Below are 25853 nucleotides of genomic sequence, written 5' to 3' on the forward strand. Positions count from 1 at the left end.
CAAGGTGCCCCTCTGGACACTGTCATTTCCCAGCTGGGGAATGGGTGTGGCCGACCTCAATTAGGGACCCACCAAGTTTTGGCACTCCCCAGAAGCGCTGCCCCACTGCAGAGGAAGCAAGGTATTAGCAGAGCTCACCCCAACCAGAGGACAGCTGCATGGTGGCCTTTGGAATCATCCCTGATTCTCTGCTCCTCTCACGGCAGAAACCACACCAGTGACCCCCACCTCTCAGCATCACCAGCTGTCTCTTCCTGGTGAGGCTGGCAGCGTGACTGCCTCAGCCACCAACCTCTCGGGTGCTGTTTAGGAGGACAAGCTTGAGTCTGCAGCCCACCCTGCAGAAGAGGGTGTCCCTCCTCTCCTCACTGGCATGGAGCTGTGGGTCCACCTCGGACTCCCGAACCTGGGAGGGGGGAGGGGGGGGGTGATGGGCAGGACGTCTGTGAGCCAAGCCACCTTGGTGGCTGCAGTGTGTGTGCGGTAAGTGGAGTGCTTAAAAACATCTCCAGCCGTCAGGCTCTTTAACCCTAAGTCTGGCAGCAGTGGTTACAACACTCATTGGGCCGGGGATTGCTCTCAATTTGCACCGGCAGAGTGCTGGCTCATTTGCATATTCTGCATCGCTTACCGAATAGCATCCCCAATGGAAGTTCGAATCGCACGCTATTCAGTCCCGCCCTCAACACTGTCTCCCAAATGGAGAATTCCGGCCCTGATGTGCAGTTGACAATGACTGGTTCAACCAATTTTTAAAAAATACTCAAATGTCACAGCATATCATTGGGAATTTCCCTGGGAGTTTCTCCATTGATTTCAAATTACATGGTTCATCCTTTATATGGGCCTAACAGTCTGATCGATTTTGTAAAGCTTTTCTGAATCCCTCTTGATGCTGTCCAAGATTTGTCTCACCACTAATTTCAGTTTTTGGATTCCTACAAATAGTTAACAAAGCACATTGTCCTTTTATTTCCATCTGGTTTAAAAGTACTTTTTATACCTTTCACTTTCTTCATATTTTAAGGGATCCATGTTTTGCGATGCTTTTTAAAATGAATTATATGTTCTGACCCTACCTGTATATTAGGTTTAAATGCATTCTATTTTACTTCTGCAGATCAATTTTTAAGGATCAAGTCTAATTAATGTTGCCTATGAATTTTCTTTCCAGCAATATAAACTGCCTTTCCCAAGTATTATAATGTGCAGATGCCATTGTTGGACTGGGGTGGGCACAGTAAGAAGTCTTACAGCACCAGGTTAAAGTCCACCAGGTTTGTTTCGAATCACTAGCTTTCGGAGCACAGCTCCTTCCTCTGGTGAGTGAAGAGGTGCGTTCCAGAAATACATCTGCAGACAGAAGTCAGTGATGCAAGACGATACTTTGAATGCGAGTCTTTGCAGGTAATTAAGTCTTTATAGGTACAGATGGAGTGACTGGAGAGAGGGATGATCACAGGTTAAAGAGGTGTGAATTGTCTCAAGCCAGGACAGTTGGTAGGAATTCGCAAGCCCAGGCCAGATGGTGGGGGGTGAATGTAATGCGACATGAACGTAATGCAACAACATAATGCGACATGAATCCAAGGTGCCAGTTGAGGCCGAACTCGTGGGTGGAATTTGGCCATAAGTTTCTGCTTGGCGATTCTGCGTTAATTTGCGTCCTGAAGGCCGCATTGGAGAACGCTTACCCGAAGATCAGAGGATGAATGCCCTTGATTGCTGAATTGTTCCCCGACTGGAAGGGAACATTCCTGCCTGGTGATTTGTCGTGCGATGTCCATTCATCCGTTGTCACAGCGTCTGCGTGGTCTCGCCAATGTACTATGCCTCGGGACATGCTTTCCTGCAGCGTATGAGGTAGACAACATTGGCCGAGTCGCATGAGTATGTACCACATACCTAGTGGATGGTGTTCTCACCTGTAACGATGGCACCCATTTGATGATTTGGCGTGTCTTGCAGAGGTTGCCATGGCAGGGTTGTGCAATGTCGACAAGGCCTTCAGGACACGTGACAACGCAGAATCGCTGATTTAATTACCTGCAAAGACTCGCATTCAAAGTATCGTCTTGCATCATTGACTTTGTCTATATATGTGTTTCTGGAACCCACCTCTTCACTCACCTAAGGAGCTGCGCTCCGAAAGCTAGTGATTCAAACAAAGAACAAAGAACAAAGAAATGTACAGCACAGGAACAGGCCCTTCGGCCCTCCAAGCCCGTGCCGACCATGCTGCCCGACTAAACTACAATCTTCTACACTTCCTGGGTCCGTATCCTTCTATTCCCATCCTATTCATATATTTGTCAAGATGCCCCTTAAATGTCCCTATCGTCCCTGCTTCCACTACCTCCTCCGGTAGCGAGTTCCAGGCACCCACTACCCTCTGCGTAAAAAACTTGCCTCGTACATCTACTCTAAACCTTGCCCCTCTCACCTTAAACCTATGCACCCTAGTAATTGACCACTCTACCCTGGGGAAAAGCCTCTGACTATCCACTCTGTCTATGCCCCTCATAATTTTGTATACCTCTATCAGGTCTCCCCTCAACCTCCTTCGTTCCAGTGAGAACAAACCAAGTTTATTCAACCGCTCCTCATAGCTAATGCCCTCCATACCAGGCAACATTCTGGTAAATCTCTTCTGCACCCTCTCTAAAGCCTCCACATTCTTCTGGTAGTGTGGCGACCAGAATTGAACTCTATACTCCAAGTGTGGCCTAACTAAGGTTCTATACAGCTGCAACATGACTTGCCAATTCTTATACTCAATGCCCCGGCCAATGAAGGCAAGCATGCCGTATGCCTTCTTGACTACCTTCTCCACCTGTGTTGCCCCTTTCAATGACCTGTGGACCTGTACTCCTAGATCTCTTTGACTTTCAATACTCTTGAGGGTTCTACCATTCACTGTATATTCCCTACCTGCATTAGACCTTCCAAAATGCATTACCTCACATTTGTCCGGATTAAACTCCATCTGCCATCTCTCCGCCCAAGTCTCCAGACAATCTAAATCCTGCTGTATCCTCCGACAGTCCTCATCGCTATCCACAATTCCACCAGCCTTTGTGTCGTCTGCAAACTTACTAATCAGACCAGTTACATTTTCCTCCAAATCATTTATATATACTACAAAGAGCAAAGGTCCCAGCACTGATCCCTGTGGAACACCACTGGTCACAGCCCTCCAATTAGAAAAGCATCCCTCCATTGCTACTCTCTGCCTTCTATGGCCTAGCCAGTTCTGTATCCACCTTGCCAGCTCACCCCTGATCCCGTGTGACTTCACCTTTTGTACTAGTCTATCATGAGGGACCTTGTCAAAGGCCTTACTGAAGTCCATATCGACAACATCTACTGCCCTACCTGCATCAATCATCTTAGTGACCACCTCGAAAAACTCTATCAAGTTAGTGAGACACGACCTCCCCTTCACAAAACCGTGCTGCCTCTCACTAATACGTCCATTTGCTTCCAAATGGGAGTAGATCCTGTCTCGAAGAATTCTCTCCAGTAATTTCCCTACCAGTGAAGTAAGGCTCACCGGCCTGTAGTTCCCTGGATTATCCTTGCTACCCTTCTTAAACAGAGGAACAACATTGGCTATTCTCCAGTCCTCCGGGACATCCCCTGAAGACAGCGAGGATCCAAAGATTTCTGTCAAGGCCTCAGCAATTTCCTCTCCAGCCTCCTTCAGTATTCTGGGGTAGATCCCATCAGGCCCTGGAGACTTATCTACCTTAATATTTTTTAAGACACCCAACACCTCGTCTTTTTGGATCACAATGTGACCCAGGCTATCTACACCCCCTTCTCCAGACTCAACATCTACCAATTCCTTCTCTTTGGTGAATACTGATGCAAAGTATTCATTTAGTACCTCGCCCATTTCCTCTGGCTCCACACATAGATTCCCTTGCCTATCCTTCAGTGGGCCAACCCTTTCCCTGGCTACCCTCTTGCTTTTTATGTACGTGTAAAAAGCCTTGGGATTTTCCTTAACCCTATTTGCCAATGACTTTTCGTGACCCCTTCTAGCCCTCCTGACTCCTTGCTTAAGTTCCTTCCTACTTTCCTTATATTCCACGCAGGCTTCGACTGTTCCCGGCCTTTTAGCCCTGACAAATGCCTCCTTTTTCTTTTTGACGAGGCCTACAATATCACTCGTCATCCAAGGTTCCCGAAAATTGCCGTATTTATCTTTCTTCCTCACAGGAACATGCCGGTCCTGTATTCCTTTCAACTGCCACTTGAAAGCCTCCCACATGTCTGATGTTGATTTGCCCTCAAACATCCGCCTCCAATCTATGTTCTTCAGTTCACGCCTAATATTGTTATAATTAGCCTTCCCCCAATTTAGCACATTCATCCTCGGACCACTCTTATCCTTGTCCACCAGTACTTTAAAACTTACTGAATTGTGGTCACTGTTACCGAAATGCTCCCCTACTGAAACATCTACCACCTGGCCGGGCTCATTCCCCAATACCAGGTCCAGTACCGCCCCTTCCCTAGTTGGACTGTCTACATATTGTTTTAAGAAGCCTCGATTCGAAACAAACCTGTTGGACTTTGACCTGGTGTTGCAAGTTTTATAAAACTCATTGTTGTTCCTGACTTCAGCTTTGATCTTGGCTTTGGCAGTTTGTCAAAACAAACCATAGACTGGCCCAGATTTTGTTGCCAAATCAGCACTGAGTTTATTGTGACCTGCTGGATGAATTTGTCTATCACCAGGAAATGAGGGAGTGGGGGGACGATATCTGTTAAGTTGAAATCCCCACAAGTTGCTCGATGACATGAAAATGTCATCTTGTCCTTAATCTCCCTGCATTTGTACATTAAGGGCTGGAAGGTCAAGGGAAGTATCCTGACCTGCAAACCCCCAACTTCTTTAAAAAGGTCTCTGCCCACCTAATTTTCACTCCTGGAGGTGGGATGGAGCCGGGCCAGGCCTGAGGTGACAATGAGGGGAGGCAAATTTTGAGATCAGCAAGCTTGGAATACCGACCTCCAATCACTGGGACATTGCCCAGTTTTAATTAAGAATTCAGACCCTAAAAGCTTTACCCCTCACCCCCTGAACCTCCCACACCTCCAATGCCCCCCATGTCAACTCCTGGTTCTCTCAAATCCCACATTAACCTCTCCTTTCCGTCTCCTATATCCTCCATAGTCTTTTTAAAAAAATGTATTTTATTACAAACATGTATCAGCGAACAAACACCCCGGGAAACATACTTCCCTACAATCAACTATACAGTCTGTACAGATTTCTCCTCTTTTTCACCCTCCCCCACGACGAACAGCCCCTCAAACACGGTCACAAACACCCCCACCTTTCCTCAAACCCCCCTGAAGAGCCCCTTAACTCAAAGTTCTTCTCCAATCGCAGGAATTCGTACAGGTCACCCAACCAAGCGGGTACCCCTGGTGGCGATGCCGACTGCCACTCCAGCAAAATTTGACGGCGTGCAATCAGAGAGCCGAAGGCCAAGACATCGGCCTTCCTCTTCTCTGAGCTCCGGCTTCTCTGTGACCCCAAATATCGGCACCAAAGGGTCCGTTTCCACCTCCCCCTCCACTATCCTGGCTAAGACCGCGAACACTCCCGCCCAAAATCTTCCCAATTTTTCGCAACCCAGAACATGTGTGTGTGCTTCGCTGGCCCCTGCCCTCCCCTCTCACTCTCATCTGCTACCCCGTGAAACAACCCACTCTTTCTCGCCTGAGTCATATGCATGCTGTGCACCACCTTAAACTGTATCAGCCTCATCCTTGCACATAAGGAGGTCCTGTTTACCCTATGCAGTGCCTCACTCCATGCTTGCCAATTGACCTCCCCTCCCAACTTCGCTTCCCATTTCTCTATGATCTTCACCACCCGCTCGCCTCCCTGTTTGCCAGCCACTTGTATATATCCCCAGTTCTTCCCTCCCCTTCCACATCCGGGAACAGCAGTCGTTCCAGCAGGGAGTATCCCGGCAACCTCGGGAACTCCCTCCAGGCCAAAGTCCCTAACCTGCAGATACCTGAACTCACTCCCCCTCAGCAGCTCTATCCTCTCCCTTAGCTCTTCCAGTTTGGCGAACCCTTCCTTCAAATACGGATCCCTCACCTTCACCAGTTCCACTTCCCTCCGCCTCCTATATACACAATCTATTCCCCGTGGCTCAAACTCATGATTCTCGCATAGCGGCATTAGCACTGACATCCCTTCCACCCTAAAATGCCTCATCAACTGATTCCGTATCTTCATTGTGGACTGCACCACCCGGCTCCTTGAATACCTACTCTGAGCCATTGACAACGCTGCCGTATATCCTCCAGAGTCACCCACCCAGTATCCACTATGGGGCACTCCCAGGAGCAATGCCTTTGAAATGGAATGCCTTCTCACAATCTACAAGAGTTGTCATTAAAAGACACTTCATACTGTAAATGATTCTTAATCCAAAAAGCCATAATAAAAAATTAAATCCCCTCAAGTGGTCAACTGTTGTAAAAATACACCTCTATTTCACTTCACATTAAGAAAAACCTCTTAAAACTTTTGGCCAACGTATGAACATAGCTGCCCAATTAAGTGCTTCTTCAGCTTTTGAAACTCAGCCAAGCAGTCATAATGGGCTCAGCTGGATTACAAAACCATTGTTTTCTGTGATACAAAATCATTAACAATGAAACCTATTGAAATTGCAAAAATAGTTGCCTGTGATTTTTCCTGAAGCATCAACAGAAGGCCTGCCAATCAGTGCATTCCAGCATGTGTCTGGGTTTTTGTTTTCATTCTGAATTGAAAATTGCAGACTACTTTTCCCAACTATAAGGGCTGGGGTTTAAATCCATTCAGATCATGACACTTGAGCATTCCCATTATCCAGGTTCAAACACATTATTACGATCCTGGACCTGATACCAACGGTGGCTAGGATACTGGACAGAACCCCCAATATTTTTGTAAGACCGTGAAGCAAAGGTACCTCGCCCCAGGAGTAATTTCACGCAAAATAGGGATATGGTATATTAAAACAAATGTTATTACGTGCACAGTTTTAAAAATATAGAATCCCTACAGTGCATAAGGAGGCCATTCGCCCATCAATTCTGCACTGATCCTTCGAATGAGCACTCTGCCCATTTACAAGTGTCTATCCCTACCTATCCCTGTAATCCCATAACCTAACCTGCACATCCCTGGACACTAAGGGACAATTTTATAGCACAGCCAATTCACCTAACCTGCACAGCTTTGGACTGTGGGAGGAAACCAGAGGAAACCCATGCAGAAAGGCGGAGAATGTACAAACCCCACAGTCAGTCATCCAAGGCCAGAATTGAACCTGGCACTATGAGGCAGCAGTGCTCCACACCGCCAGGGACCTGGGTTCAATTCTGGCCTCGGGTGACTGTCTTTAACATTACACAAGAAAATAGCTTGCAATTATCCCTTAAATAATGTTAATCAATATAGTGACACAATGACCCTTAACTGCTATCTTTATATCCACTCCACACAACAAAACAATCTCGGGTCACAATCCACTTTTAAATCCAGTTAGCATTCTCCGGAATACTTGATGTAAAGAGATGTCTTAGACACTCAACCTTGACAAAGACAGATCTTTTGAGACGGCTTGAAAGAAACAGACCTGACACATGGTCAGAATCTTTGGCTGTATTCTTCAGATAACTTCTCACCTTCTAGCCACAAACCTCAACACCTGACTACATCAGGCCCTGGCGCCTCCCATTAACTGCACCATATTACGTAGCTGAACACACTGTCCCTATCTACTCACCAGGGAGCCCTCTAAATATAAATAAAAGTCCATTCACCCCAAACTTTTACAATGCTTTAATTGCACCTCAGGCTCCAAAACGCCTAGCTGCCTTTCAAACTAGGAGTTGTAAAAAACATGACTGCCGCAGTCACACACTAACCCAGGCTTTTAACCCTTACTGTACCAAATACGTATAATATAATATATCTGAATTTCCTACATTCATCACAACATATTCATTTAATTTTTGTTTTGCAGAATATCAATGCAGCCTCCTCTAGTTTCCTTTGTCCAACGGAAAAAGAAGAGCTCCTTAATCTGTTGCATACAGCATATGGAATGAGTTAAAATGCTTGCTATTAAAAGTTTATTAAGCTAACATTCCATGTTAGTAAGCAGCACATAGTTAATGGCTTCAATCAAGGTATGTTTTGCTCTTCAATCCAGTCCCCACTGCTTGTTGCGATCCTATTTATGTGAATGTGATATGCTCACTGTACATGTTGGCTGGTGTAACAAATGGACGATTATACATGACAGAACATACAGAGGGTGATTCAGAAGCCTGCACTCTCAAACGTTAAATCTGTCAATCTTGCTGAGATTAAAGCCCTGCTGTTTGCACCTGGAATCTGTCACCTCCATTTTAGTTCAGTTGAATCATACTAATTGAGAACACTTTTTTACAAAGTTTAAAACTACGCCTGAGCATGTCAAACTCAGCAAGCCAGAAAGAAGGGTTTACTAACAATGGCAGAAGTTGTGGACATCAAGGGGGATTAAAATTTGATGATAATCATGAGGTGTAAACAATTGCTTTAGCTGCCTGGAAAATCTGGTCCGCTTAATAAGGGTTAAATGGTGCCTTTGCAATTAACGTCTATCACAATGGAAAATGCTTACATTTCTTTTAATCTCCAAAAAGCATTCCAATTTAATAGGGCAGATTTACCTGCATATTTTCCTGAGAATTTATATCTGATAATGTAAGAATGTATCTTCTTAAGTTACAACAGTAACAGGAAGACTATAGTTAATTCAACCCTGGTGAAAAGGTCTGGTTCGTTACTAAAGCCTAGATTCTCTTGAAACCGTCTTGTGGAATAACAAAGTCAAACTGGTACCTAGAGCTACTTATTTTTATATAATCTTTGGTTGGTACAGCTGTTTTGAAGATTACTAATACCACGAAAAAGTATTACATTTAACTGCCTATCAGTATTTTCAAATTGAAAGTAGCTGTGGGGGTGCATATCAATTCAATTACACTCCTGAAGTTTACTTGTGTTATTGAGCATCACCTTGTACGTTTGGTGAGCCTAACCCTTTATGGAGGGATTACGAGTCAGTGGCAGCTCTTTGAGGAATGAGTCTATGTTGGAGAAGCACATATCATGTGGACTTCCAGGAATGGATTCCAGACTATATCCCTCCATGTACCAGGCATAGATCCGGAGGTACATATCGGCAGTGATTTGTTTTTGTGGTGCTCATTGTTAAGCAATGGTCTGAAATATGTCAATGGAAGTCTGGTATTTTAAAAAAGCTGGCTAGCTTTACTTTTTATTTAAATCTTTTTATTCTCCACATTTTCATCAAACAAACAGCAAAAGAAAAACAAACAAAATGGCAATCCCCAAAACAACAGCCCCTTCAATATATAGTCTGATACATCCATTCGTATATTCCAAGTATAAGAATAATCTTTATCATCACAAGTAAGCTTACATTAACACTACAATGAAGTGAAAATGACTGTGAAAAGACCCTTGTCACCACATTCTGCCGCCTGTTTGGGTACCCAGAGGGAGAATCCAGAATGTCCAATTTAACTAACAGCACGTCTTTTGGGACTTGTGGGAGGAAACCGGAGCACCTGGAGGAAACCCACGCACACACTGGGAGAATGTGCAGACTCTGCACAGACGGTGACCAAGCCAGGAACCGAAACTGGGATCCAGGCGCTGTGAAGGAACAGTGCTAACCCCTGTGCTACCATGCCACCCATATGTTAACAACAAAACAGAGAAAAAGTGAAACCCCCCCCCCCCCCACACTCAGTGTTCAATGGCAAAAAGTTCCCGAAAGGGCATGATAAACAATCCTCATTAATTGTAGAACCCACCGCTTTGCCCCCCCCCCCCCGCTCCCATCTTCAGCTCAGGCTGGTCCAACACAAGTGCAAATGGCCTCTACGGGACCTGGTTCCAAGTCCACATGTAGTACCCCCGAGATGGTGCAAAAGACTTCCCTCCAATAACTTCGGGCAGGACCAAAACATGTGTGCATGGTTTGCAGGGCCCCTCCCACACCGCTAACAGACATCCTCACCCCCTCAAAGAGCCGGCTCATCCTCGTGATGTGCGCTCAATACACAACCTTCAACTGAATCAACCCCGACCTCGTGCATGAGGTTGAGGCATTCACCCTTTGTAGCACCTCACACCATAGACCTTCTTCCATAAACGCTTCTTCCCACTTGAGCTAGCTAGCTTTATGATGTATTGTTGGTTAACATGCATATCTGTGATGTGAAACATTTTGAAAGACTGAAAAATGTTTTAACAGTATCTTACAAGTTTATGGCTACCAATGAAAATTGGTCATTAAAGTTTACTGAAAATTATTAAATTTGTGTGTCTAGAGTCCAATTTCATTCATTAAACTCAATTCTTAGAATTCTAAAAATGAAGGGCAGCACGGTGGCGCAGTGGTTAGCACTGCTGCCTCATGGCGCTGAAATCCCAGTTTCGACCCCGGCTCTGGGTCACTGTCCATGTGGAGTTTGCACATTCTCCCAGTGTTTGCGTGGGTTTTCGCCCCCACAACATAAGATGTGCATGGTAGGTGGATTGAACACGCTAAATTGCCCCTTAATTGGAAAAAATGAATTGGGTACTCTAAATTCATTAATTTTTAAAGAATTCTAAAAATGTTTTATTGTTGAGCATTAATTCACTCCTTTTATCACACTTCACGGTCTAGCATTTGTAGAAATAGTCCTACATCTCATGCCTCTCAATGCTTGGTGTTTACTGTAGCCTTTTGCAGTTACAAAAATACAATGATAATGTTTTACCTAACCAGTGCACTATGCAGTCAGTCTCAATTATGAAATTGAAAGTGTGGGTAGTATCTTCTGCTCATCCGCAGGGTATAAAATTGAGTGCCATGGCAGTGCCATGTTCTCAGCGCTTGCCTGCTACCACTGGAATTTTGACAGTGGTAGGGGAGACTTTGGACGGCCCACCTACTCTGATGCCAATTGAGGCCCTTAAGAGGCCTATTAGTGGCCACCTAAGAGCCACCACCTCCGAGTGGCCTGTTCAGGTCTCTGGTAGGGTACCCCGTGCGCAACGGAGGCCCCTGCCATCCCTCCCCATCCCCCTCAATGGAATCCTCTTCTTCATCTGCTCCCTCCTCTGCCTTCCTGAACCATTGGATTGGCCAGCAGTTCTTGGAAGTGTGACTTTCCTGGTCATGTAGAGGCCGGTTTGCTCATAAGCGGCCGACCACCTCCAAGTAAAATTCCGCCCTGTAATTGATGGAGCCATTGCTATTTCAAGAAGGGTGACATTTTGTGACTCCTTATGAGCCACAATTCTTGCACTAACGCACATTTGTGTACAAATGATGGGAAGTGTAGGGAAAAGGTGCCTTTGACTTCAGTCCCTTTACCTGCCAGAAACCAGGATTTTTGGGGTAGCGGAGGAAGCAGTTAATATGGAGTGGGGACTTAACCTACCTAACCGCGTTCTAATTAGGGTCCTCTGTAAATATGCAAAGCTGTCATTTTAACTATAGCGGTCAGTCTTTGTCAGATCAAACCTGCTATGGTTAGATAGAAACAAAATGGTTTTTTAGATGGGCCAAGATGTACCGATATCAAACCAGTTTAATACTAATAACCCAAATAAAACCAATAACCTGGTCGTCAAAGTCTGGGGTACTGTGCATTCCAGACGCGGATTTCCAGTTAGTGCACCCCCCGCGCGCACCTTCATTTCTAGATTCCCCCCACCCCACAACCAACCTCACTCCCTTCCCCACCTCCCTCTCACCACAGAACAGAAGCCATAAAAATGCACAAATTGATCATTGCAATTTTATTTTAAAAACACGCCTGTATGAATAATTGCTGAAATCCAAGCTTCCCTCTTGTCAGAATGACGGTAAAGATGGTCAGTATTGTGATGTGAGTTTTCAGGTGAGCAAACCTGGAACTTGCCGATGAGCAACGAGATGGAAAATTCAGCCGATGACATCACTGCAGCACAGACCAGTGCAGGGCAGAATGAGCCAGTCCAGTGCAGAGGAAATACTCCAATCAACAAGATCATATGCTGGCATTCAGTATGTTTCATCAAAGTTCAAAAATAAAAGTTAACTTTCTTCCTCTCTCAATCTTTATTTCCCTAAACTCAGTGTGTGGAGTGCCCAGTGAGTCCAAGTTCATTATCAGTGGCTTTGCCTGGCAGGATTCCATTCTTTGTCCTGGAGACTTTCTGAAGGCCAGTATTGAGAGTGATGATGGTTAGAACTACCAGCATGTGACCAGCTGCAGCCATTATATCAGACCAGCAAGGGCCCGTTTTGAAAAATAGAATTTAAACAAGTGATTAGCACTGCTGCCTCACCGCTCCAGAGACCCGGATTCAATTCCAGCCTTGGGTGACTGTGTGGAGTTTGCATGTTCTCTCTTGTGTTTGCATGGGTTTCCTCTGGTTTCTCCAGTTTCCTCCCACAGTCCAAAGATGTGAAGGTTAGGTGGATTCACCATGATAAAATTGCCTCTTAGTTTGAAGATGTTCAGGTTAGGTGGGATTGTGGGAATAGGGCAGGGAGTGGGCCTAGGTAGGGTTGTTGGGTCGGTGCAGACTCAACAATTGTGTGTGGACTCTATAAAGGTTAATGCAGTCACAAGAACGGACTCTTATCCTATCCCATGGTTAGATGACTGCATTGAGAAGGTGCGACAATCAGCTTTTATCTCCAAACTGGATTTACTTAAAGGTTACTGGTAGGTACCTTAATTCGAAAGGGTGAAGGAGATTTCAGTTTTTGTGATTCCAAATAGTATATACCAATTCAAAGTTGTGCCATTTGGCATGAAAATCGTCCGAGCCACATTTCTACGGTTAGCTAACAAAGTTGTTTCAGGATTACCCAATTGTGCGGTATACATAGACGCTCTGGTGATTTTTAGTCAGACATGGAAAGAAATGGGCAGCACGGTGGTGCAAGTGGTTAGCATGTTTGCCTCATGGCGCCGAGGTCCCAGGTTCGATCCCAGCTCTGGGTCACTGTCCGTGTGGCGTTTGCACATTCTCCCTGTGTTTGCGTGGCAACCCAAAAGATGTGCAGGATAGGTGGATTGGCCATGCTAAATTGCCCCTTAATTTGAAAAAATTAATTGGATACTCAAAATTTATTTAAAAATAAGACCTAGAAAGAACATTTGAAGCATCTGATGGAGTTATTCGATCAGCTTTAAAAGGTGGGTTTGGTGGTAAGCCAAGCCAAAAGTGAATATGGAAAAGGCCAAGTCACATTCCTTGGCCACACAATTGGACATGGCCAAATGGTCCCATGGGATGTGAAAACTAAGCTATTGGGGAGTTTCCAATACCCTCGACACAATCGGAATTAATGAGATTTCTTGGCATGAGTGATCTTTACTGTAAATTTGTGCTGAATTTTAGCAGCGTGGTTGCTCCACTGACGGACTGGCTGAAGAAGCGTAGCAAATTTCAGTGGACGGTGGAGTGTCAATAGGCATTTGACAGCCTGAAGGCTGTGTTAACCACTGCTCCTGTGTTGGCCACCCCATATTATACAAAACCATTCAAGGTGGCTATCGATGCGAGTGAGGTGGGCATAGGTGCTGTGCTCTTGCAAGAAGATGACAAAGGAATAAAGAGGCCTATTGGGTATTTTTCCAAACAATTAAATGATCACCAGAGGTAGTATTCAAAAATTGAAGAGGAGACTTTGAGCTGGGTGCTGGCTTTGCAACATTTTAACATTTCTGTTACCAGCAATTTGCCTGAAAAAAATTATATATACTGATCATAATCCATTGACGTCTTTGGAGAAATTCAAGAATAAAAATGCCAGACTGTTTCGATGGAGTTTATTGTTGCAGCCATTTAATTTAAAACTTACACATGTGGCAGGATGAGACAATTTGATAGCTGATGCTTTGTCATGAATGTGATGAAGAGAAGCAGGTTCGCTAGTGCAAGACAAAGACCTAAAATGGACTATTATTGGAAATGTTTGCCTGTTTTAATGTTTTAAAATGTATGTTTATTGACAAGTGTTAGGATTGGACAGGTGGAAAAGTGAAAAATGAAACCATCTTTCAAGTTGACGGTTTATTTTTTTTCTTAGGGGAGGTGTCATGGGAGTGAACCTTTAAGAAAGATTTTTGTCTTATCACATGGCTTCAGTGATGTCATTGTGTGGTGGAGCTGGGCTGTGGCTGAGAGAGGTTTTTGGTTTTGGTTTCATTTTGACTGCTGTGTACTACAGACTGAGAAAATAAGTGTTTTGGCCTGACTCTATTTTCATTTTAAAGAGTTGTTCCAGAAAAAACCCCATTGATTATAGCCACCTGATTTGGTAACTTAAAAGATATAGTTTGCTTTCCGGAAGGGTTTAAACCTGCTGGTGAGACTGGGGCAGAATATCAGGGAAAGCCAATCTTATTCAAATAAAAATGTAGAGTGCTGGGCCACGCCCTTTGAATAGAGGCTTTTGGTTTATGGGATTTGTTTCTGAATTGGAACAGTTAGGGGGAATTCATTAAGTGTTATACATAGATTACTGTAACTGTGGGTTGTCTTTATATTTGTAATTGTGCTGCATTGTTATTTGTTTTTTGTTCTAATTGATACAAAATGTCAATTATATTTCAAAAATTTACCAGAAACAAAATAAAAATTAGGAACTACAAATTGGATTAAGGGAAAGAGAGAAAAGCGACGCAGAAAAAAAACACTTTTAATTTATTTTTAAATCAACAGCATTGATTATCTGAGGGAGTAAGATTCCACATTGATTATTTTTTAAGGTTTAAAGATATTTTGTTCATGTGGTAATTACCAATTAGCAAATGCGACAAACCCAATTGTCTCAGCTGATTTTAATGTAGAAATGATGGCTAGTAATCCAAATTCACACCATGACGTGATTTCAATGTTGAAATATTGGCAAGGACTGCAAAACTACACCCAGTGTATCTCTGACAGCAACTTCTTTATTTTGACCTGTAATATGCAAGTCTGGAGACATTGCTGTCAGATTTAGTCTGTGATAACAACGAGCGCGTGTAGGCTCACTGTTATTGCTACAGTAAAGTCCACATCAAAAACTTCTAATGTAACAATTTATAAAGATTGTTACTCCATCATTGGCACACAAAAACATGCTTACCATATGTCTCTAAGGCAGACTAACACCAGTCTGGAACAGCAATTCACAGTAAAAGTGGTGTGTTTAATGCTCACTCTGTTTCAATATGCTGCAGCGAGGAAGTTCCAAACAAGAAAGGTGCAAACCTCGGACCATTGAGTGCCATCTTTATTTCAGGAAGTATGACCAGTGTTACGGTACCCGGAACAGATGCCAATTTAAATTAGGAAACCGGACGAGACCCCAACAATTTTTCAATTTGTAAATGTGAGGAAAGGATGCTTCGCTCCAGGAGTGATTCCACTGACGAGTGATTCCACTGTGGAATCTTTTATATTAAAACAAACTTTATTGTGAACACAGGATTAACCCCATTAATGTCCAAGGAAAAAAACAGCTTTACAATTTAATAATTAAACTGTCGTAAAAATAAAAAAGATCTTGGAACTTACTTTCCCATCTACTTTCAATTAAGTAAAATCCACGCACACCGGTCAAATACCACTCATTATACAGTTAACACAACCAGTGGCTTACAGATTTACTCACAAAGTCCTTGGACGAGAAGCTTTCAGAAGTCAGTCTGAGAAACACAACTTTTTTTCTCAGAATCCAGAGCAGAACTCTAAAAATGAAACTAAAAACAATAGGCGCAGGCCAAGGCTGAAGAAACGAAACTAAAAACAGACTTTGACCCTCCCATGAGTGACAGCACAGCCTGCCTAGCTGTTAACCATTTAATCACTGTGGGTGGGACTTAGCGACAAACCCACCGCGTGTTTTTCTGCGGCAGGGGCAGCCTGCCACTGAGATTTTCTGGTCTCCCCATTGTCGACAGGATTTCCTGTTGACTGCACACTGGACTGTGATTGACAGCTTCCACACAGCCTAGCTGTCAGCATTGCTCCATTTAGCCTCCGTGGTGGGGTGTGGTCACCCCAAAACTTCTGTGGGGAAGTCCTCCTTGGCTGTGGAGGGGTAAGAAGGAGTTTACTGATTTCGCTGATCAGAACACACTTTAAAGGTGGCGCCCTGATCTCTGTGGAGCTGGGCATACCAGTTCTGAGGCCCCACCCTACCAGAGTGATGGTGCAAAACTAACCAATCAGTTGTCAAAAGGCCTGGGGCAGAAAACGTGGCTGTGTTTCTGGGGAGAAACATGCCTGTTTTCAGTCAGAATGATGACATTTTGCAATTTTGTTTGGAAAATTCCACCCAATGATTTCCACCCTTATTGATTGTGAACATTATTCTTTACATTGATTAGCTTTCCATTTCTTTTTTAGTATCTTCCCATTATCCCTAAATGAGTTGACTTCCTGTTAATTGTTAGCTTTTGCATCACAGGGAGGTGGTGGTGTCGCGGTATTGTCACTAGAATAGTGATCTAGGGATCCAAGGTAATCCTCTGTTGGGTTCAAATCCCACACGGAGGATGGTGAAATTTGAATTCAATAAAAATCTGGGATTAAAACTCTAATGATGACCATGAAACGCATGTTGATTGTTGTAAAAACCCATCTGTTTCATTACTGTCCTTTAGGGAAGGAAATCTGCTGTCTTTAATTGGTCTGGCCCACATATGGCTCCAGACCCTCAGCAATGTGGTTGACTCTAAAATGCCACTGGGTTCGAGAGCAATTAGAGATAGGCAATAAATGCTGGCCCAGCTTGTGGCGACCATATCCTATGAATGAATAAAAGAACATCATTAAATGTCTGTCTAATCAGTTCAATTGTTTATTCTGGCTTTTAGCCTAAAATATGGTTGAACATAAACTGTATCAACTGCAATGACTGCTGCTTATCTCACTCTAGATCTGGTTTGCCCAAAGATGTTTCCTCCCTTTTCAGCAGATGTACGTGCTCTGCAGCACATTTTAATATATGCAAACTGAACACATTGTCCTTTGTGAGCCACTTAAGTTACCCAAAGATAGAAGCTAGTATAAAAATCCATTTCGCAATATAGTATAAAATACTAGCATGGAAAATATCAAGTATTATTCAATGTGTGTGACAAAAATGTTCAAGAGCTGTTAAATGCTTCGCTTCCTTCCTACAAATAGTTGTTTTCTTTATTCATTCAATGCGGGCTTTGCTGGCTGGCCAGCATTTGGTGCCCATCCCTAATTGTCCTTGAGAAGGTAGTGGTGAGCTGCCTGCTTGAATCACTGCAGTCCATGTGGTGTAGGTATACCCATTGTGCCATGAGGGAGGGAGTCCCAGGATTTTGACACAGGAACAGTGAAGGAACGGCGATTATGTTTCCAAGTCAGGCGGGTGAGTGACTTGGACAGGTACTTCCAGGTGGTGATAGTCCCAGGTATCTGCTGCCCATGTGCTTCTAGATTGTAGCGGTTGTGGGTTTGGAAGGTACTGCCAAATGAACTTTGGTGAGTTCCTGAAGTGCATCAGTCGGGGGTGTCATAATATCCACTCATGTATATAATGAGATGCAGACAGGCAGTGATTGACACACAGGATGACCAGTAAGCACACAACACAGTGCAGCCAATCACCAGACAGGACACTACCACTATAAAGCCAGAGGGCACTAGGTTTCCCGCTCTCTCGGGACCCAGCCACTGAGACAGTCAGAGTACACGAGCTAGCAAGTGCAAACACCATGCGGTAGCTAGTAAGTCTTGTCAGGCTACTACGAGGTCTCCAGTCAGTTCAGTATAGTGTCGACCCACAGCTGAATATGTATATCAGTTCTATCGTTGAATAAAACGGTGTTGGATCTTCTCCAGTGTTAGACGTCTGTTTCTAGCTTCCCTGCATCGAGTGCAGTCCACATCGAACCTACCTGCCTAACACATCAGGGGGTACACACGGCTGCTACTGTTAGTTGGTGGTGGAGGGAGTGAATGGTTGTGGAATGGGTACCAACAAAGTTGTCTTGACTGTTGGAGCTGCACACATCCAGGCAAGTGGTGAGTATTCCTTCACACACCTGACTTGTGCTTTGTGGTGGTGGACAGGCTTTGGAGAGTCAAGTGATGAGTTAATCACCACAGGGCTCCTAGCCTCTGATCCGCTCTTGTAGTTACAGTAGTTATGTAAATAGACCAATTTGGTCCCTGGTCAATGATAACCCCAGGATGTTGATAGTGGGAGATAGTGACCATTGAATGTCAAGGGGCGATGGTTTGATTCTATCTTGTTGGAGATGGTCATTGCCTGGCACTTGTGTGCTGCAAATGTTATTTCCCACTTGTCAGCCCAACCAGGATATTGTCTACGCTACGTCTTGCTGCATTTGGACATGGACTGCTTCAGCATCTGAGGAGTTGCGAATGATGCTGAACATTGTGCAATCATCAGAGAATATCCCCACATCTGACCTTATGATGAAGGGAAGGTTATTGATGAAGCTGCTGAAGATGGTTGGGCCTAGGACACTACCCTGAGGAACTCCTGCTGTGATGTCCTGGAGCTGAGATGATTGACCTCCAACCATTACAGACATCTTCCTTGTGCCAGGTATGCCAACCAGTGGAGAGTTTTCCACTCTTTTATGTCCATGTTTGAACGAAGGCAATTTTGAGGTCAGGAGCTGAGTGATCCTTGCAGAACCCATATTGAGCATCAGTGAGCTGGTTATTGTTAGGCATGTGCTGTTTGATAGCACTCTTAATGACTGCTTCTATCACTTTACCGATGAGAGTAGGCTGATGGGGTGGTAATTGGCTGGGTTGGATTTGTTCTACTTTTGGTGTACAGGATATAACTGGGCAATGTTCCACAGTGCTGGGTAGATATTAATGTTGTAGCTGTACTGGAACATCTTGACGAGGAGCTTGGCATGTTCTGGAGCACAAGTCTAGTACTAGAATATTGTCCGTGCCCAGAGCACTATGCGGTGCTTTGGGTGATTTCTTGATGATATGTGGAATTGAATTGGTTGAGGACTGACATCTGTGACGCTCTGGACCTCCAGAGGAGATCAAGATGGACTATCCACTTGGGCAGCACGGTGGCATAGCGGCTAGCACTGCGGCCTCACGGCGCCATGGTCCCAGGTTCGATTCCAGGCTCTGGGTCACTGTCCGTGTAGAGTTTGCACATTCTCCCTGTGTTTGCGTATGTTTTGCACCACCCCCCCCCCCCGCCCCCCAGCCACAACCCAAAGGTGTGCAGGGTAGGTGGATTGGCCACGCTAAATTGCCCCTGAATTGAAAAAATGAATTGGGCACTCTCAATTTAAAAAAAGAAAGATGGACCATCCACTTGGCACTTCTGGCTAAAGATTGTTACAAATGTTTCATCCTTACCTTTTGCACAAATGTGCTGGGCTTCTCCGTCATTGAGGATGTTGATATTTGTAGTGCGTCCTCCTCCAGTGAGTTGTTTAATTGTCCACCACCATTCTCAGCTAGATGTGGCAGGGCTGCAGAGTTGGATCTGATCTGTTGGTTGTGGGATTGCTCAGCTGCTTATGTTGTTTGGTATGGCATGTAGTCCTGTGTTGTATCTTCATGAGCGGCATGGTGGTACAGTGTTTGGCACTGCAGCCTCACAGCGCCAGGGACCTGGGTTTGATTCCGACCTTGGGTGACTGTGTGGACTTTGAACATTCTTCCCTTGTCTGCTCCGGTTTCCTCCCACAGTCAAAAGATGTGCAGGTTAGATGGACTGGATATGCTAAATTGTCCCTGGGTAGGGTTACAAGGATAGGGTGGGGGATTGGGCCTAGGTTAGGGTGCCCTTTCCGAGGGTCGGTGCAAACTCGATTTGCCAAATGGCCTCCTTCTACACTGTAGGGATTCTGTGATTCACCAGAGTGACACCTCATTTTTCAGTAAGCCTGGTGTTGCTCCTGGCATGTCGTCCTGCGGTCTTCATTGAACCTGAGTTGATCCCCTGGCTTGGTGGTAATGGTAGAGAGTGGGGGATGTGCCGGGCCATGATGTTACAGATTATGGCTGAGTACAATTCTCCTGTTGCTGATGGCCCACAGAAACTCATGGATGCCCAGTCTCAAGATGCTAGATCTGTTCAAAATCTATCCCATTTAGCACGGTCGTAGTGCCACACGGCATGATGGAGGGTATCCTCAATGTGACTTTGTCTCCACAAGGACTGTGCGTTGGCCACTCCTACTGATACTGTCATGGACAGCTGCATCTGCGGCAGGCAGGTTGGTGAGTACGACGTCATGTGTGTCTTTTCCTCTTGTTTGCTGCAGGGATGATCCACACCAGAAACAACCCAAGTATCCATCATCACAAACATCATCAATGCACACTACCCGGGCATCTCCGCAAACAATGCGAGCACTAGAACCAGTACAGTAGTGTCACGGACACTGCCACCTCAACATGAACATTTACCCATTCCAGCAGGTGTACAATACACAAAGCATTCTTGGTGGTCTCAGAATTTAAAAGAGACAGACTGAAAAATAACTGAACATTTCCCTGCCTCCAGAAAAATGATTCAATTTGTCAAAGCAACATGCATGCTGGTGTTACAAAATTACAACCTACAATACAGTAAAGTGTGAAGAAATTGCCCTACATTACACAGTTGCATGGCCAGTGGGATGAGGTGATAAATAAGAGATGTAAAGCTTCATTAATATCTTTTACAATGTAGTGGATTCTTCGCTTTGAGGTATTTGGGTCTAAAGATGTGCAGGATTGGCAATGCTAAATTTCCCCTTCGTGTCAGAAGTTTAGGTGGGGTTACGGGGATATGGGATTGAGATTAGGTAGGGTGCACTTTCGGGCGGTCGGTGCAGACTAGATAGGCCAAATGGCCTCCTGCATTGTAGGGATTCTATGATTCTATTGGATTTAATAAGCAGACAAACATAAACTGGGTAACCATCTGCTCTGCCTCAGCTAGCTGAAGTGTTGGAGTACATTAAGAACATTGTGGTAGTTTTTTTGTCATTCAGTTTGGGATACATTGAGCTCGTAATCTGGAGCATGCCTACAAAAGAGATAGCCAAGAGAGATAAACAAAGCCGGTTTCCGCTAATGCTGGGAGTGGGGCCCAAGTGTGAGTCTCTCGCCTTAACCATGCAAATATATGCATGGTGGAGGGCTCTATCGGAATCCCAGTATCTGGTCACCATTTTGAGTCGGCAACCCAATCCCGAGGGCTGGTGACACAATACTAATCCTGCCCCCCCCCCCCCCCCCCCCCCCCCCAAGGGCAGCACAGTAGCACAGTGGTTAGCATAGTTGCTTCACAGCTCCAGGGTAACAGGTTCGATTGCCGGCTTGGGTCACTGTCTGTGCGGAGTCTGCACGTTCTCCCTGTGTCTGCGTGGGTTTCCTCCGGGTGCTCCGGTTTCCTCCCACAGTCCAAAGATGTGCAGGTTAGGTGGATTGGCCATGCTAAATTGCCCTTAGTGTCCATAAAAGGTTAGGTGGGGTTTCTGGATTACGGGTGTGGCCTTAAGTGGGGTGCTAATTCCAAGGGCCGGTGCAGACTTGATGGTCCGAATGGCCTCCTCCTCCACTGTAAATTCTATGATCCTATGTCCCTTGCTGACAAGGAGAGGCACCCCCCCGCCACAACCACAGGAATAATGGGTCACCCCAGCCTCCCCACAGCCTGCACTCGTGAGGGTGACCCAACCCACTGACCAACCTTCTCCATTGACACCCCCAGAAATCCCATCAGACCCCCCATCATGTTTATAAACACACTTTCTACGATTGGAAACTCCTCATCGCATCAAAAGGAGCTAAATGGGTTCACATTCGCAGCCAAGAGCAGAAGACTAGAAATGCATTCAAGCGTGAAAGGAAAGATCGAAAAGAATCCACCAAGCACCTGTCTCTGGATTAATAAAACTGTCAATCACTGACTAGTGCAAATGTATTGCTGTTTGAAATTGAATGGAATATTTGAATTGCAAAGGCTTTCAGGGGATATGAAGCCCTTTCATATGATGGAAGTCTCTGATGGGGATTACTGAGGGGAGGTCTGATGCGAGGGGCTGTGGTGGTTTGGCAGGGGTTGGGTCACCTTCATGCATGTTTGTTGTGCTGGGGGAAGGGGGGGGAGGATGCCCCTACTGGTCAAGCTTTCATCACAGCAGCTGGTGGGATGCTTGGGGGGGGGGGGGTGGGGGGGGTTGGGGGGTTGTTGGGAGTGCTGGGATATGGGGGATGGGACCCAGGGAGGGGGAGCTGGGGCTGGGGGGCTAGGACGGGATGGTTGTGCTGCCGGTGGCCAGGCCACCTACTCGGCAAACCTAGTCGTGCGGCACCTGTCCAGGCACCGTGTCCTGACCATCCTGGCCCTCCTCTGCATCCTCATGAGGGATGCCGTTCCTCCACCTCCTCCTTCTCCTCCAGCATGTCACCCCTCTGCAGTGCGATGTTCTGGCGGATGCAGCAGGCCACCACGATGCAGGAGACCCAGGGCTGTACTGGAGGGCCCGTCCAGAACGGTCCATGCACCTAAACGGCACCTTCAGCACACTGATACATTGCTTAATCACGCTAATGGTCGCTGCATTGGCATCGTATAGCGGTTCTCCACGGTGGTCTGAGGACTCCGGATAGGCGGCATCAGCCACGCCTGCAGCGGATAACCCCTGTCCCCAGGAGCCAGCCCCTCACCCAGGGGAGCACCTCAAAGGTGTCGGCTACCATTGAATGTGCCAGAATGAAGTTGGTGGTGGCTCCGGATCTGATTAACAAGGTTTTTGAGGAATTTTATGAGAGGTTGTACAGGTCAGAGCCACCTGGGGGAGACCGTGAGATGCAGGAATTTCTAGATGGGTTGGAGTACCCGAGGTTAGGGGAGGGGGACAGGGCTACATTAGAAGGAGCGATAGTGGAGCAGGAGATAAAGGATGCGATTGGGAGGATGCAGTCGGGGAAGGTGGCAGGGCCGGATGGGTTTCCGGTGGAATATTATAAAAAATTCAAGGATAAGCTGGCACCCCTGATGGTGGGGATGTTTGAAGAGGCGAAGGGGAAGGAGGTGTTGCCATAAGCTTTGGCGCAGGCATCGATTTCCCTGTTGCTAAAAAAAGATAAGGATCCGATGGAGTGTGGGTCGTATAGGCCCATATCGCTTCTGAATGTGGACGCAAAAGTATTGGCGAAGGTACTGGCGGGTAGGCTGGAGGAGTAACTCCCGAAGGTGATAAGTGAAGATCAGACAGGGTTCGTGAGAGGGCGGCAGCTCTTTTCAACCATTAGAAGGGTATTGAACGTAGTTATGGCACCGGCAGAGGGGAAGGAAACAAAGGTGGTTGTGGCATTGGATGCTGAGAAGGCGTTCGACCGGGTAGAATGGGGGTATTTGAAAGCAATTCTGGAGCGGTTTGGGATTGGACCAAGATTTGTGAACTGGGTAAAGCTACTATATAAGGAACCGAGGGCGAGTGTCCGCACAAATAACATCAGCTCGAGATACTTTTCTCTCCACCATGGGACTAGGCAGGGATGTCCTATGTCCCCCCTGCTGTTTGCATTCGCGATTGAGCCATTGGCCATCGCATTAAGAAGTTCGGGGGTATGGAAAGGAATAGTGCGGGGGGATAGAGCCCAGGGTGTCCTTGTATGCCGATAATTTGCTGTTTTACGTGTCGGAACCGAGTGTGTCGAAAGGGGGAATATTGGAGCTACTTCGAGTGTTTGGGTCTTTCTCGGGGTACAAGCTAAATCGAGACAAAAGTGAATATTTTGTGGTGTCTCGGCTGGGTGTGGGGGCAGGGGTGGGGGGGGGGGGGCTGCCATTCTGTAGGGCAGGGACTCACTTTAGGTACCTGGGGGTGCAGGTTGCCTGAGAGTGGGGGGGCTCCACAGGTACATTTCTAGTTTGGTAGGGAGAGTGAAAGCTGATCTGGCAAGGCGGGATGGTCTCCCTCTGTCACTGGCGGGTCAGGTACAGGCGGTTAATATTAACGTGTTGCCGCGATTTCTGTTTATTTTTCAATGCCTGCCGATTTTCCTGCCAGAGGCTTTTTTCAGAGAGATTGAGGGAAGGATTACGTCGTTCATATGGGGAGGGAAGGTGGCCAGAGTTAGAAAGGTGCTACTACAGAGAGGAAGGCAGGCAGGGGATTTGGGTCTTCCGGACCTGATGTATTACTACTGGGTGGCAATTGTGGAGAAGGTGCGGAGCTGGGTCAGAGGGGTTGATACCCAGTGGGTCAGAATGGAGGAGAGTTTGTGCAGGGGGTCGGGATTGAAAGCACTAGCAACAGCACCGTTCCTGCTAGCCCCGGGGAAGTACTCCGGGAATGCGTTAATAATAGCTTCATTGAGAATTTGGAGGCAGTTTTGCCAACACTTCGGGTTGGGGGCAGGGTCAAGGGAAATGCCGATTCGGGGGAACCACAGATTTGAGCCAGGGAGGTGGGATGGAAATTTTCGGAAATGGGAGGAGAAGGGGATTAAGACACTGAAAGATTTGTTTCTTAGGGCTCGGTTTGCAGGATTGAAGGAGCTGGAAGTGAAGTATGGGCTGGAGCAGGGGGAAATGTTTAGATACATGCAGGTTCGAGATTTTGCCAGAAAGGAGATACAGAACTTCCTGGAGGAGCCGGCCTCCACATTGCTGGAGGAGGTGCTGGCGGCAGGGGGACTGGAGAAGGGGGTAGTGTCAACGGTTTACGAAGCTATTTTGGCAGAGGAGAAGGCACCACTGGAAGGGATCAAAGCAAAGTGGGAGGAAGAGTTGAGAGAGGGTATGGACGAGGGGTTCTGGTGTGAGGTGCTCCGGAGAGTGAATGCCTCCACCTCGTGCGCGAGGTTGGGGCTGATACAGCTGAAAGTGGTGTACAGAGCACACCTCACGAGGGCGAGGATGAGCCGATTATTTGAAGGAGTACAAGATGTGTGTGAACGTTGTGGGGAGGGGCCCCGCTAATCACGTTCATATGTTTTGGTCCTGTCCAAAGCTAGAGGATACTGGAAGGAGGTGTTTAGGGTAAATTCTAAAGTGGTGCAAGTGAAACTGGACCCGGGCCCTGGGTGGCCATATTCGGGGTGTCGGACGAGCCAGGGTCGGAAACTGGTGCGGAGGCTCGTTGATCGCCCGAAGGCGGATCCTGTTGGGATGGAGAGCAAGCTCTCCACCCTGTGCCATGGCGTGGTGGGGGGACCTGTTGGAATTCTTGACTCTTGAGAAGGTTAAGTTTGAACTGAGGGGAAGGATGGAGGGGTTCTACAATTCATGGGCATTATTCATCATGCACTTTCAAGAACTGGATAACATTGAACATTTGTTGGGGGGGCGGGGGGTGGGAGAGTTGGGGGGAGGGGGGCTGTGTGTGTTGATGGTGACTATGGGTGATTCCTGATTCCTTTTTGCCATTTGTTTAGGTGAACATGCGGGCTAATGTTTGGGGTTTGGTGGGAGGATGGGATTGTTGTTATTGATATGGGGATTGACATATTTCTTACTGATTATTGTTTATTGTTGGTGGGTGTAAATTTGGGAGAAAATGTGAAAAAGGAGAATAAAGAAATATATTTTTTTTAAATGTACCAGACGAAGGCATTGTGCATTCTGCCTGGATAGCAGGCGCTGACCTGCATGATGTGCATCCAGTGGTCACACACCAGCTGTACTTTGAGGGAGTGGAACCCTTTTGGATTGATGAAGGGCACCCCCTCATGCGGCGGTGGTCCTAGGGGGACATGCGTCCTGTCCATCCCA

The 25853-nt window shown here is 46.2% G+C and overlaps 1 protein-coding gene across 1 annotated transcript in view; it reads left to right on the top strand.

Moving 5' to 3' along the window:
- The window catches only part of LOC140385397 (adenosine deaminase-like), a 93008-nt gene extending 82584 nt beyond the window's left edge, over window positions 1–10424 (top strand). The window contains exon 11 of the mRNA XM_072467506.1: window positions 8052–10424. Within this exon, the coding sequence (XP_072323607.1) occupies window positions 8052–8141 (90 nt within the window). The 3' untranslated portion in view covers window positions 8142–10424. The remainder of the gene's footprint in view (window positions 1–8051) is intronic.
- The last annotated feature ends 15429 nt before the right edge of the window (window positions 10425–25853 follow it).

Source organism: Scyliorhinus torazame, chromosome 11 (genome assembly GCF_047496885.1).
Source record: "Scyliorhinus torazame isolate Kashiwa2021f chromosome 11, sScyTor2.1, whole genome shotgun sequence".
Classification (NCBI taxonomy): Eukaryota; Metazoa; Chordata; class Chondrichthyes; order Carcharhiniformes; family Scyliorhinidae; genus Scyliorhinus; species Scyliorhinus torazame.